The following is a 14,777-nucleotide window of genomic DNA, read 5'->3' on the forward strand; positions in this document are numbered from 1 at the left end:
TTTGCCGGCTGACATCCGTCTCCCCCTCCCAAACCCGAACCCCCGGCTCGCCGCCGATGCGGTCGGTGTCAAGCCGGCGTTTTCACGCGGAGAACGATCGCCCGTGTCACACACACACACACACACACACACACACACACACACACACGCCGCCGCTTTGCGTCATTTTGCATCATTTATCACAGCGAAAGCTGTTGTTTGCCGTCTGAAATATTCCCGGCAATATCGAAAAAAATTGCGGCGCGAGGAGACTTCCAAATGCACCCCGGTCGTTTGTGTTTACACGTGTGTGTTTGTGTGTGTGTGTGTGTGTGTGTGTGTGTTTGCGTTGCAGGAGATGGAGGACAGAATCCAGCATTTTGATACATTCCTGTGAGACGGAGAGAATACTTATCAGGTAGATCCTGAACAGCCCGGGACCACAAAGACACACACACACACACACACACACACACACAAAACTGAACGAGAGAGAGTGAAGGAGCTTCTGAGTCCAGCCCTCGACACACTAACACACTCACTCGCACCACACAGACACACACACGCAAAATAATAATAAAAAAAAAAACTAAAACACACACACAGCGCCCTCCTCCTGCCAGGGAGGTTCAGCGGAGGAAGAGGACAGAGACATTCAATGGTGCTATCGTCTCAGGAACCTGGACACATCCAGACCCCTTCTACTCAACCAAACCCCTGAAGGTGTGTCAGCTCCATGCACTGACACACACACACACACACACACCAACGGTGATGGGCAACCCTGGTGCCACTCGGGTGCTATCCTATCTTTTATCCATGCTGCTCTCTGGATTACTTCTTAAACTTGGAATGACTAGCAAAACCAACAGACGGACCGGGTGAGCGGGGCGTGAATACACACCTGCACACCCCTGCCACTTGGGTTTGCATGTATCTCTACACACACACACACACACACACACACACACTCACACACACAGAGTCAGATCCTCACCAGCAGAAGTGTGAATGCAGAGTGCCGCCAGGAGATGAGGACAGATAATGTTCTGAATCACTGAACTACATTGCTGAAGCAATCTTGCCCTTGAGTGGAACGCCTGGTAATAAGGGCCGTCTCCACGCGATTACGCGGCCCGTTCTTTTTCTTTTTTTTCTTTTTTTAAAAACTTTCTGCCATCTTAGTCCCTCCCCCCGCCCCCCCCCGATTAGTCCGCCGTCGAGGAGACTCGCCCAGAACGATGGTTTACAGAGAAGTTTCAGTGCGAACACAAAGTTGATGAGATTAGCACCGCGGGACTCGAAAATCATTATTTTCTGTCCGATCCAGCGGTCGGCGGCGGGAGGAGGGGGTGCGGGGGGGAGGTTGGGCCGCCCGAGGGAAACGTTACACTGCACGCTTTGGATACAAGTTCTACGCGCGTCGCCGTCGTCTACCTTCTGTTTCCTGGAAAGTACAGATGATTTGGCCAAAAAAAAAAAAAAACAAGCTGAAAAAAATGGGGATAATTGTCGAAATTACACAAATTTCGAACAGGGATTTTTAAAAAAACAAATCAAAAATTGTTCAATTAAATGGGAATTAAAAAAAAAAATTGACCTAAATTCAAATGACCTTAAATTTCACAAGTCATTATCTGAATATTAAGCATTTGTTTTTCTAAATTTCAAATTTCAGTAATTGTAAAAAAACAAACAAAAAAAAACATCAGCTTAAAAGATAAATCAGCAATGTGAAATTCAGGAAAGAAATTGACATCTTTTTTTTTTTTTTTTTTTTTTAAATTGTCAATTAAAACAACCGTTTCATTATATTTAAAACCAATCCGGCGCAGATGTTCAGGTAATCGGAGGCGTTCTGCACGGGGTCACCGGATTCCTCCGGGCAGCAGCCGTTCAGTGCCATCAAGCTTCTCCAACACAAGGCATTTAAACAGATTCTATACATTTCCACGAGTCGCTCAGCTCTTCCGTCTCACTCACTCCAAGATGGAATCCACTGAATGTTTCCCGGTGCTCGCGTTTGTTTTTGGGTTGTTTTTTTTTTAAGTTTTCCCCTCCCGTCGAGCGACTGGAAAGCGGCGCAGCTCGGAAAGCGTCCGTACTTTGCACTGCCTAGTGTGTGCCTTATTTAAATCTCATAAGAAAAAAACGGATATATTTAGCAAGAAGTTTTTTTTTTTTTTTTTTGTTTTTTTTGGAGTCTTATTGTTATTTATAGCTGCCGTCGCAGCTCTTTCGGGTGAGGTCGCGGTGACCTTAAAGGAAAAAAAAAAAACCAAAACCATTCGATCCATTCAACGCGAAACATATCTAAGCATCCCGTCGCCAGGATGGCGTCCACCAACCCCAAGCCCAGTCGGAAACGTCACGCCAGCTGTTTCCTGCCCCTCCGTCCCCGAACCCCCGCCCTGGTATGCAAACATCTGGAGGCGAGCCGAGCGTCCGGCGGCGCCGAGCGTCCCCGGGCTCCCGCCGCTCCGCCGTGAAGGTGCCCGTTCACGCCCGACTCATCAAATGTCGTAGCGGCGCTCAAACTGTACGACTTCCATGTGCTCTGTTGTTGTTGTTTTGTACTTGTTTTTTTTTTTTTTTTTTTTTTTTTTCGCGGCGATGAAGAAGGCCACTCTAGGCAGTGCCACTCCTCCCCCACCCGTTTACCGGTTCAGATGTTGTTTTTGGAAGGGGGAGGGGGGGCGGGATTCTCATCCGCGACCGAAACGGTCTGTTTAAAAACAAAAAAACAAAAAAAAACAAAAAAAAAAAATACCTGTTGGTGCTTCGAGTTTATTATTTTTTTTTCATATTCCCTTTGTTTACTTCCACGTGATTTATATAACAAACAAATAACAGAAAAAAAAAAAACAAAAAAAAAAAAACAACCGAGGAGACGGCGTCCTCTTTTTTTCGCGTCCGATCCTCAAAAGCTCTTGGTGCGACTCCGAACCCCCGAACCTCCGCCTCCACCTCCACCTCCCTCCTCAGCTCACACCTCTGCCTTTTTCTCTGTGATTTAAAAGAAAAGAAAGAGAGAGAGAGAGAAAAAAAAAAAAAAAGAGCATATGCAAACTGGCGACGACAGGTTAGCGCTTGGACTACTGCAGAGCGACAAACCAAAGCTACCTCAGCTTAATTTATTTTGATGCGAAGAACCTGTTTACTTGGTACAAGAACAGTATTTCTATTTTTTTTTTCTTTCTTTTTTGTTTTCTCCCTTTCTCCGTCTTTCCTTCTCCCTCCTCTCTGTCGTCCTTCCTCTTCTGGAAATACTGTTCGGAACGCCGCGGTAGGTCCGGGACGGGCGCGGCGGCTGCAGTAATCCAAGATCCGTTGGCGTCTCCCGCTGTCAGTGTGCGTTTGCATTTGAGCCAGAAGACAAAACCGCGTACGTTTTAACGGACATTTCATGGACTGTCTTTTTTTTTTTTTTTTTTATGCTTTAGTTTCAGGTCTTTCTTCCTTTTTTTTTTTTTTTCTTTCTTTTTTTGAAAGTAGTTCAAAGAGCCCGACCAGAGACCGACGACGAATCGGACGATATCGGTTTGTTTAGTTTGAGTTCTTTCGACGTCCGGGTTTCTGTTTTATGACGCCGGAACCCGAATGCATCGCGCCGTCAGTTGACCTTGCGGGTCCGTCTTCTTCTAACCGGCCACATCTCTGGTATTGATCGGGGATGGGTTTCTTATCAGCCCTCGCGCGGACACCGATACAGACGGACGTGAAAGATCCATCGATCGATCGGTCGATCGATCGGTCGGGCTCTTCCTCCGCCCCTCGCCTTCCTCAGGGGTTCCACTGAGCCTTCTCCTCTGACTCCTCATCGCCTTCCTCTTTCGGATTTTCATCTCGTAATTCTGATAATTATTTATTATTATTATTATTGTTAAAAAAAAAAGGTTTAAAATCCAATAGTCAGTAAATTGTGGGGATTTTTTTTTTTTTTTGTACTTTTTGAAAATAATAATTAGAAAAAAAAAAATCAGGAAGGATTGCGCTATTGTTTTTAACGTTTGTGTTGATTTGCGTAGCATTTGTGTAGCAGGTTTATTTGGCGTAAAACAAGGGGAAACGGGGGGTTTACAGGTCTCTCAGGTTCAACGCGTGGCAACACCCTTACGTTTTATTTTTCTTTCCTATTTATTGAAATGTTCTGGTGTTTTTTTTGTGTGTGTGTGTGTGAGCGGTTACGGACTGTGGCGCATACTGGAACACTTAAAAAAAAAAAAAAAGGACAAAAAAAAAAAAAAAACACGAGCGACTCGGAATCACAATCCGAGGAAGTAGAAGAGGAGGGGGATAAATATGAAATGGATAAAACACATCAGACGTCAGATGAAATAAAACACTTTGCCTCCACGTCCTGCCAAAAGTTATTTTTTAAATAAGAAAACGTGGGTAGTGTGATTGATATTCCTGTTATCATCCGTAGCCAGTTTGGACTAACAACCAATTTTTGTCTGGTAGTTGCGAGGTCTTAGTCCAGTATGCAGAAAGAAGGGTTTCTTCTATCCTCAATATTCTTCCCTGTTTGGTTCCACTGTTAATATTTTTTTAGTTTTTTTTTTTTTTTTTTTTTTTCATTTTCATAGCTTTGTCAATTCCTATCATTTTTTAAATTTTTTTTTATTTGTTTTGAGGTTACATGTATTTAACACACCTGTTAATAATTGTTACTTGAGTGTAAGTTATATTTGGAATGAAACATTTACTGTATTTCGCAAATAAACTGCTGTGATATACTTGAATAAAAAGGTGCAAAACTGTAAAAAAAAAAAAAAAAAAAAATGCAGCCGTTTTTATTTCCGTTCCGTCGGACCTGCACATCTAAGGGACTTTTTCACCTCAAAGAAGTTCCCGAAAACAACACACACATTTACACAAAAACACCAGCAGTTACACAACGTGGTGTGTTAGTTCGCTCGGACGAGAGGAGGGACGTCCTCGCGGAGAAATCGAGTCCAGTTGCCATGACAACTATTGATAACGTCCCGGTTTAGATTTAAACATTGAATTCTTGACTTTCTAACTTTTCAAACTCGAAGCCTGAATTCCAGGGACGAAAAACTGAAGTTTGAATGAAAAGATGGATTTTTTTTTCTTTAAGAAATAAATCAGTATTGATATCCATAGCTTTGACTTCATTCTTCATCTACAATCCCAACGCGGTTCCTCTGGAGCCGCCAATCAATCACGGGGCTTCACATGGAGACGTCCAACCGTTTGCAGAATCGTTTCTGCTCGCGCTGTACGTAAAAAAAAACAAGGGTTGATGACGCCGTTGCTTCAACCCATCAGATTTTGAGGCGGCGACATCCAAAGCCTTCTAGCAGGCCACAGCGTATTCACACCCTCTGATTGAAGAAGCGTACTAGCGAGTACTAGCGAGCTGCGAACAGAGATATAATTGTGTTTGTTAAATATCGGCTTTGTCGACCCACAACAGCTACAGGAGGAGAAGAAACGGATTTAGTTGCTGATATATTGCTAACGTCATTTCCTAGATGGAGTTTTGAAGATAAGCTGGACATAGTAAAGAAAGGTCGGGCAACTCCTAAGCTAGCGAACCCGTCACAACCGGGAAAAGGATTTGTCTGACATTTTCAAGCCACGAACGACAACCGTCTCCCCGCAGATTGTATCGCCGGGAGCCGAAGACCAAGAATAATCTGGACCACAGAATAATTGAGTTGGGCGTCCCTTTGTCGTCACGTGATGCGTTACCGTGGGTGAATTTTAACACTGCACGACTTATCTATCTGCGATGCACCTCACTATATACTGCATTTCTTTATAATAAGATGTTTTTTTTAATAATAAAAATAATAATTAGCCATTAACTTATTATTTGGGGGTGGGTTGATTCAGAGCACGACTGAAGGTCCAGGTGTAAAATGCACGACCTGCCACTGATTTGTATATAGATACACACATGTGTACACAGTGATCCCTCGCTAGAACGCGGTTTACTTTTCACGGTTTCGCTACTTCCTGGATTTGCATGGTGCATTGTGTTCTGCATTCTGACTAAAAAGTCACTCCGCTTCTTCTCCACCTGTGCGTCAATAACGTTGCAGTTTAATATGTACACGTATGTAAAACAGCTTGCCGAATTTACATGACGTACGTGCAAATTCTCTTGCAATTTCCAGTTTCTCTAAAACCCATAATGTTGACAAAACGCTCTGGAGCGACAAAAGGGCCCAAAAGGCAGCGGAAGATGCTATCTATGGCAGATAAAGTTAAACTTCTGGACATGCTAAGGGAAGGTAAAAGTTATACGGCTGTAGGTCGGCATTACGGAATGAATGAATCTTCCGTTCGTTCCGTAAAGAAGGAAGAAAAAAACATAAGGACGACAGCAGGAATAAGTTTTAACAAGGACGCAAAAAGGGTTGCAACTGTAAATAAATGTTTCTACTTCACGGATTTTGCCTATCACAGGTTCTTTTTGGAACGTATCCCCCGCGAAAAACAAGGGTTTACTGTATATGTGTATATATTAAAGTATACATGTATATATGTACATATATATACATGTATTCTACCCCGTTCACCCATCATTTAGACACAAACGCATTCAACTTACTAAGTTATTCACTTGTCGTGAAGATACAAGCCTTCATTCAGTCCTACGTCATGTAGACGCAGCCTTTCACACGTTATAAACATACAAGCGTTAAAACATTCACTCACTCATGTAAAGACACAACCAGTTATTTGGAGACAAACAATCATTCAGTCATTCATTCATTCATTCATTCACGCATCTTCGAGAAAAATCCAGCCATTCACACGTCATTAGATCAGGGGTGGGCAATCATTACTTCATTTTTATGCGTGGAAATTGAACAGAATGAAAATTGCGGTTTAAATAATCCAATTTTTTTGGCATTTTATTTCAATAAAAAATCATGAACGATCATATCCACGTACCGACAATATTTTCCATCTAAAATTAACCAAATGGAAGAAATAAGGATTTTTCTGAACTCAATACTGATTGAAAATACTTGTTAAAATATTAAAAGAAAATAGTTTAAATCGCAGACCGGATGTGGTAAAATGGTAAAATGCCCAGGTCTGATATAGAGACGCAACCAGTCGGGTCTCCAGTCTGTTTTTGGACTGTGTGAGGAAGTCGATGGTGGAACGAAGGAGGACCAGAAGAAAGACAAGTGACAAGAAAGATCTTTGTTATGTGTATTAGGCTTCAATTATAACAGCTGTTTCCTCTTTCCGAGTACAGATTTACACACACGCCGTTCCAATCCGACCTAGCAGTTCGTCTAAAAACATTTATACAGAATCGCCTTCAGGTTTGTTTTGTTTTGTTTGTTTGTTTTTTTAAAATATACATATTTCCTTCCTGTATTTACACGGCGCAACGCGTGGGTTGCTCTCGGAACACGTCGTATAAAACCAAAAAGGAGGAGGGCGGTGAAGACGGGAGGAAAAAAAAAAACAAAAACAAAACAATCCTGACAATTTATGGTAACAGTCAATGTGATCATTGTGCTTTTTTTTTTTTTTTTTCTTTTTTTTTATATTCCCCGCCTCCGGAGAAACGGACAAACACAGCGGGGAGGAGGGGGGGGGCAAAGGAAAAATCAGAATTTTGTCTTTTTTTTGAAGAAATCCTCGCTTTTGCTCTTAAAGAGCGGCCGGTAGGCGTCGCTCTCCAGAACTTCCACCTCAGCTGACAAAGATGACGCCTACCTCGGAAACAATTTTTTTATTTTATTTTTTTTGTTTAAAAAAAAAAAAAAAAAAAAAAAGGGGGGGGCTTTAAATTTAAAAATCTTTTCCGCTGAGTCGAAAGTGGGAAAAAAAAAAAAAAAAAAAAAAAAAAGTGACGTCTGGAAAAGAGAGAGAGAGCCGTCGGAATTGGAGGGAAAATGGGAGGAGGTTGTTACTGAGAGGGTCCCCGTGCCGGACGGCTGGATGGACGGATGAACCGCGACCCCGGCGCTCGCGGCGGCGGCGGCCTGACGTGGCGGCGAGGAGGACATGAGTACATTCTGCACAGGGGGCTACTTTTCAAATGTTTCTTTTTTTTAGTTTTCTATCCAGAGGATGGATGGATGGATGGATGGATGGATGGATGGATGGATGGATGGATGCTGGCGTCGAGTCCCCTGAAGCTGCCGCGGCCCGTCCCGTCCCGCGACCTCCTCGCCCCCTCGTCCCCCCGGAGCTCAGCTGGTGTTTCGGCGTGGACGCGGTGGCGCCCGCCGCCGTCAGCCGCTCTGGATGTACTTCTTGATGACCACGCAGCCGTGCCTGAAGAGCGGGCAGGGCAGCGACTGCAGCAGCGTCCAGGCGTTGCTGCACGGGTCGAACGTCTCCATGTTGCCCAGCGCCGGACCTTCGCTGCTCACGATGCCCCCCGTGGCGTAGATCTTCCCGTCCAGAGTCACGGCGCTGCAAACACACACACACACACACATACACACACACACACACACACATACAGGTTACTCTTTTTAAAAGATGTGAAAACAGAAGATCAGAAGCTGATTTTTCAGAAAAATGACAACAATATGAAGAAAATATTAAAATATTAAATATTAATAATACTAATAATAAATAAATAAATAAATAAATGATATAAAATACATAAAATAAAAATAAAAAAATAATAAAAATATTAATAATATTAAATAATAATAATAATATTAAAATTAAAAAATACGACAACCAAGACTTTCCTCACTGATGTTTTATATATTCTTTCATTCATTCAAGTTTAAATTGTATTTTGCAATGTTTTTTTATGGTCTGGTTCTCCAAAAAAATGTATTATATATGTGTATATTTTTTGGACTTGTTTTTTAGGGGGATATCTTAACAATTTACAGTTAATTTAATATTTGGATTATTAAACTTTTATTTTTTTCATATTTAAATGACTAATAAACATTTTTGAACAGACCCATATTATAATATTTAATTTAATATTTGATTATCATTTATTGTTACTGTTGTAATACTACAACCACCACTCCTAATGATTATAATGATGACAATAATGATAATTATTGTTGTTATTAATTATTATTATTATTATTGTTGTTGTTGTTGTTGTTACTTTCAGTTTAAGAAAATCCTGGGCTGATCGAAGCCTGCATTTTACTACCCAGGTATTTTTATTTTATTTTATTAACCTAATTCGTGCTGTAATATAACTCGGACTGATTTCATTCCAGTACTTTACATTAATTCGCATATTAAATACCTCCCGGCTGTTTCTTTTTCTTTTTCAATCGAGTTTGTCAATTATACAGTTTCTTTCAGGCAATTTTCATGTCCAAAAGGTAATTTCAGGTATTTCTCTCCATTTATACTAATATGTCGTGCACTTTGGGATTATGGCAGTGAGTTTTCAATATGAAAATCCAACATTGTCTTCCGTTTGAAATGTTTAGATTTCATTCATTCATTTATTCATTCATTCATTCATTAATCATAGGAAGTATTACAGGATTCCTTGAGAAGTGATGTTCAACCTGCATCACTGGGCCACAAACAATCAGTCATTCACTCATTCATCCAAACATCATAAAGAAACATACAAGCATTCACCCATTCATTCTCACGTCACACATAACAATTATTTAAAGACCTACCAGAATTCACTCACTCATTTACAGACATGCAACCATTCAATCATTCATTCAAACATAAAGACATACAAGCATTCACCCTCTCATTCTCATGTCATATAGAAACACTCATTCATAGAGATAAACAACCGTTCATTCATAAATCTTATATAAAAATTGCTTCGCCCTCTCATTCAAACATCACATGGACACACAAGCATTCACCCTTTCATCCACAGGTAGTGAGCAACAGCGCCCCCTGGTGGACGGAGGACTCACCGCACCTGCTCGGGCTCATTTTGATGGTGCACGGAGTGAAAACATACACACACACACACACATTTTATTCCCCTCTTGAGGGCAAAGGAGGTAAAAAAAAAAAAAAAAACCTAATGAAAAAGCAAATATCTCTACAAATGTGCTTATTTGATACGAGAACCAGAAACAGGAGTTTGTGTGCGGAGAGGATTAAAACTTGGGCTGTAAGCTGATTAGGGCTTTGTACTCCTATTGGGGGTTTGGAAAGATCTGCATTTACATAAGGTGTATGCTCGACACACACCAACACACACACACACACACGCGCGTGCACGTCCTTATTCCACAAACTCGCAACACTGCCGGGACTGAAAAAAGATTATTACATAAAACCTAAATCTACTCAGAGAAAGAGAGAGAGACGGGAGGGGAAACACAGCTGACCAGGATGGAGGGAACTGCTGCTCCTCCTGATAAACCAAGAGGTGTGTGTGTGTGTGTGTGTGTATGTGTGTGTGTGTGTGAATAGCTACTCTTGTGCAATGATGACCTGCACGACTTCAACGCTTCCATGCTGGAAGATGTTGTTTCTCTGAATGTGCCTCTCTCGTCTGTGTTTGTGTGTGTGTGTGTGTGTGTGTGTGTGTGTGTGTCGGACTTAGTTAAATGTAGCTGAACAGCTGGCCGCCGCCAGTCGCTGCGTCTTATCAATAACTCTGACAAGGTGATTTATGTTGTACGTTCTGCACATTAGATCAATGTCTGCGCTCGTTTCTCGCCGGATGCTGTTCTTTGTTTTTTTTCCAGCTTTTTTGTGAGAAAAAAAAAAAAGGAAAAGGTAAAAAAGAGAAAGAAAAGCGAGTTTATAATCCAGCAGCCGGGGTTTATGAAGACGTTTGTTTTTACATGTCTCACTTCATCAGCTTTTATGCTGTATTAAATGATAAATAAGGCGGCGGCGAGGCTGCGGGTTCCTGCGTCTTTTATTTTTTCTGAAACACCCGAATACAGAACAAATAAACAAACTTAAAAGAAAACTCAGAATTTGTTTTGCAGCAATAAAATCAGTGGAAAATCACCTTTATAAAGTTATAAATACAACATAAAAGTTCAAATTAAATTACTCGCTTTAAATCTGAGAAAGAAATAATCCCTCGGATATTCAGAAGATTTTTTTTTTTTTAATTTATTATTTGTGTATTTATTAAAAAATAAATTGAAATAAAAAGTGACGAGATTAATTAAGTTTTATCTAATCATGATTTGCCTTCTTGCATTACATAAACTTGAAGAATTGTTTCTATGAATTTATTATAATTGTTTATTTTATTAGTGATTGATGTGAAACTCGTCAAGCTTTTTTTTGATGTTATATATTTTATACATTTTTTATATTTTATACCTTACACATGAAAAACACATTTTTGTAAATTTATTATCAATTATTTTGTCAATCATGTATATCAATCATATATATATATGAATATTGAATATTTATTTATTTAGAGCATGAATATTTATTCATGAATATTTATATATATATATATATATATATGAACATGGACATATATATATATATTTGTAAATATTCATAATTTTAAATTATTTTAAATTATTGAATTACATTGACGATATATTTTATGTGAAAAAAATACTTTTGCACAGAAACGTATATAATATGTGATAATAACACTTGTAAATTGTCAAGAATGTTTCATTTTTAAATTTTTCACATTTTAATTTTTTCGAACATGATTTAATATCTTTCATATAATGGACATTCATTTGATATATATATATAAATATATGTTATTAGACATGAAATTACATCATAACAGAAAGAGACCTTATGTTTTTTCTTTTTTATTTAAAAACATGACGACTTAATTTTTGATCTAAAATTTGTCTTCTTGAACATGGACATTAAAAAATGTTTCTATGAATTTGTTCTGAACAATTATTTAATCAGGTGAGAGATATTTTCACCTGATTAAAAAAACATTGAGATTAATTAAAATAGTTTTGCTTTTCACATTTTTTCTATTTACTAACGATATGTTTTCGTAGATTTTATGACAATTTTATGAGAATGGATTTACTGTTTATTCATCATTAGTAAAAATACATAAATCATTTTATTTCTATTATTGCATGACATGAAGAAGCAAAAAAAAAAAAAAATTATTTATTTTTATTTTAAATTGATTATTAATTTAGCATAACATCACATTAAAATTAACAAGAATTAATTTTGATGTAATTTTGTTTTATCTTTTCGGAATGAAATGACCGTAAACATTTTTTTTCAGTGAATTTTCTGCTATTGGTATTTCTGTAAATGGGTAAAGAAAACTTTTTAAACCATTTTTTTTTTACATTTTTACATTAAGAAACACAACTACTATTTACAAAAAATTACAAAATAAATGTTATATGTTTATTTAATAATTATTTAATAACATGGCATTACATTACCATCGACATGAAGTTATAAACATATTATTTTGATTTCTACCATTTTGCTTGACGTGAGCATGAAAAATTTAATTTATTGATATCGATTATCTCATCAATGTCAAGAATTTTTCATCATTGTTTCATATTTAATTACATTTATTTTTCAATTTTATTACATATCTGCCTACTGTAGACAAGAATTAGAAGTATATAAATATAAATTTAGTATTTAAGAACAGGAAATGCCGTTTAGAATATTCATTACAAGACAAGATTTTTTTTTCAAATTATTTATCATCTTTGTATGACAAACATTAAAGAAATGTTTATCATGAATCATTATTAATTATTATATAGATGAATAGTGATTTTTTTTTCTTCACATATTTAGTCTATTTATTGAACATGATTACATTTTCACAAAAAATCATACAGTAATTTAATATAAACAAATGTATTTATTAATTATCGAAAAAGATGAAATGGCACTAAAATGGACAGGAATTACATTTTTTGTGATAAAATCATTTTTGAATGATGTGAAAAATGTCAAGAATTTAAAAGAAAATCGGATACTTTTTTCATCTTTATTTTCTATTCAAACACGTGATTGCATGACATTTTTTGGATCTAATTATGATTTATCTTCTGTCAGAATATGAACAAGAAAAAAATGTTTTCATGAATTTGTCATTTATGATTATATTGAGCAATTTCTCGGTGAACATTCTCAAGATTTGTGTTTTATCTTTTTTACATTTGTATTTAATTAAGATTTATCTTCTTGCTTTACATGAACATTTGTTTTTCTATGAATTCTCTATTATTGACATGATTTATCAATGAATCCTGGGAAATTGATCAACATTTTTTACATTTTTCACGTGTTCACTTTTTAATTTAATAACATGATTTCATATTTGACCAATAGAGATAAAAATGTGATCAATCATATCAATGTATTAATGACTTAAACATAAAATGAAATTTAGAATACATAATACATTAAAATATTTTTAATTAAATTATGATTTAATAATTTAAATCATAATGTTCTATCAATAAATCAAATGAAAATTGTCAAGCAAATTTTAAAAATACATGTTTTAATAAATGTTATAAATAATAAGTAATTGAATTATTTTGAATTATTAAATAATACATTTTAAAATAAATAGTCAGTTTTTATTTAAAAAATTATACTCAAAATTAATTATACTTAAAATTAAATTATATATATATTTTTTTTGTGTAACAAATAATTCATCTTGCATTTTGGAGAAAATGTCAATAAAAATTCATCTTCCGTCCGACCAGCGGCGTCTCACCTGCAGAATTGTCGTGAGTGGTTCATGTTGGGTCCGGCCTTGATGTTGCCTTTGTCGGGGTCGTAGATGGTGGTGGCGCGGGCGTAGGCCCCGCCCAGGATGAAGATGAAGCCATTCAGACTCACCGCCGGTGCGTATTTGTTATCTGGAATAAACCAGAGGAAGGATATTTATTCCACGAAAGAGGAAAAGAAAACACACGGGTGCTGTTGTTTGGATGTGATTCTCGCGCACAGGATGAATTTCCATTAAAGATAATGGCATCAATTTGTTTTCCTGTCCGTCCGTCCCCCCCTCCTCCTCCCGTCGGCGTGCAGAAATCATCATCTGCATTCCCCTTATCACGTAACGGATGCGCCGTCCGCCGGGCCGCTTCGGGCCAAAACCACGGAATAAATGGCCAAAGTGGCGGAAATGAAAGCGGGGTCCGTGTATCACGCCGTCTTTTATTCCCCGGCGTCTCGGCCACGCTCCCGGACCTCTTTTCCAGGTGGACTCCCGCCGACTTGTAGCGCGGCGCTTCGGGCGAAAAGTCGATAGCCCGGGATTAGGTTGTGAAGCATGAGCGTTGCCGTGGCGACGGTTAACCGTTTTCTTAAAAAACAAAGACGGGCTCCGCGGCGCTTCCTCGAACTCGGCGGTTTTTGTTCATTTGGAGAGCAGCGGGGTGGAGTGGTTGGCTAATTGCTAATTGCTAATTGCTAATGGCTAATTAAAGCAAAACAAATGGTTCGTGCAGTGAAGAAAAAAAAAATCGGCTGTAAAATCTGGAGGTGTCGGGAGGAGACATCGAGATGAGAAGCGACTCCAAGAGCCGACGTTTATTTTCCGACACGAGATATTTGCTCGGACTTCGCCGTTTCCGTGGCGCCAAATCAAAACATCCGGTGACACATGACACGTGAAATAATACAAGAATAGTTTCAATATTCATAAAAAAAAATACAAAAACAACGGTGGAAGCCATGCCCATGGGGAACCTGCGATAAATAAGTAAAGATGAAAAAAAATGATAAAAGAAAATCTACTTCTTAAATGAATAATATGCTAAAATAATAACTAGCTTCAGAATTTGCAGGATACATTTGTTGCAGGTTACATTTGAAAAAAGAAAAAAGGGGATTATTATGTTTTGAAAATATTGAAGCACAAA

General features: G+C 38.1%; 2 protein-coding genes across 3 annotated transcripts in view; one reads left to right on the top strand and one right to left on the bottom strand.

Annotated features, from left to right (window-relative positions):
- Window positions 1-1,181, top strand: part of atad2b (ATPase family AAA domain containing 2B) — an 82,013-nt gene extending 80,832 nt beyond the window's left edge. The window contains exon 28 of the mRNA XM_086166944.1: window positions 335-1,181. Coding sequence (XP_086023070.1) covers window positions 335-376 — 42 coding nt within the window. The 3' untranslated portion in view covers window positions 377-1,181. The remainder of the gene's footprint in view (window positions 1-334) is intronic.
- Window positions 1,182-7,164: 5,983 nt separating this feature from the next.
- klhl29 (kelch-like family member 29) overlaps window positions 7,165-14,777 on the bottom strand; it is a 414,899-nt gene continuing 407,286 nt past the window's right edge. For both annotated transcript variants that reach the window (XM_086166945.1, XM_086166946.1), the window contains exons 15-16: window positions 13,625-13,769; window positions 7,165-8,400 (exon numbers count right to left, since the gene is read on the bottom strand). In XM_086166945.1, the coding sequence (XP_086023071.1) occupies window positions 8,217-8,400; window positions 13,625-13,769 (329 nt within the window). In that variant the 3' untranslated portion in view covers window positions 7,165-8,216. The remainder of the gene's footprint in view (window positions 8,401-13,624; window positions 13,770-14,777) is intronic.

Source organism: Fistularia commersonii, chromosome 20 (assembly GCF_037954325.1).
Source record: "Fistularia commersonii isolate RoL2024-O1a breed Wild chromosome 20, RoL_Fcom_v1.0, whole genome shotgun sequence".
In the NCBI taxonomy this organism is placed as follows: domain Eukaryota; kingdom Metazoa; phylum Chordata; class Actinopteri; order Syngnathiformes; family Fistulariidae; genus Fistularia; species Fistularia commersonii.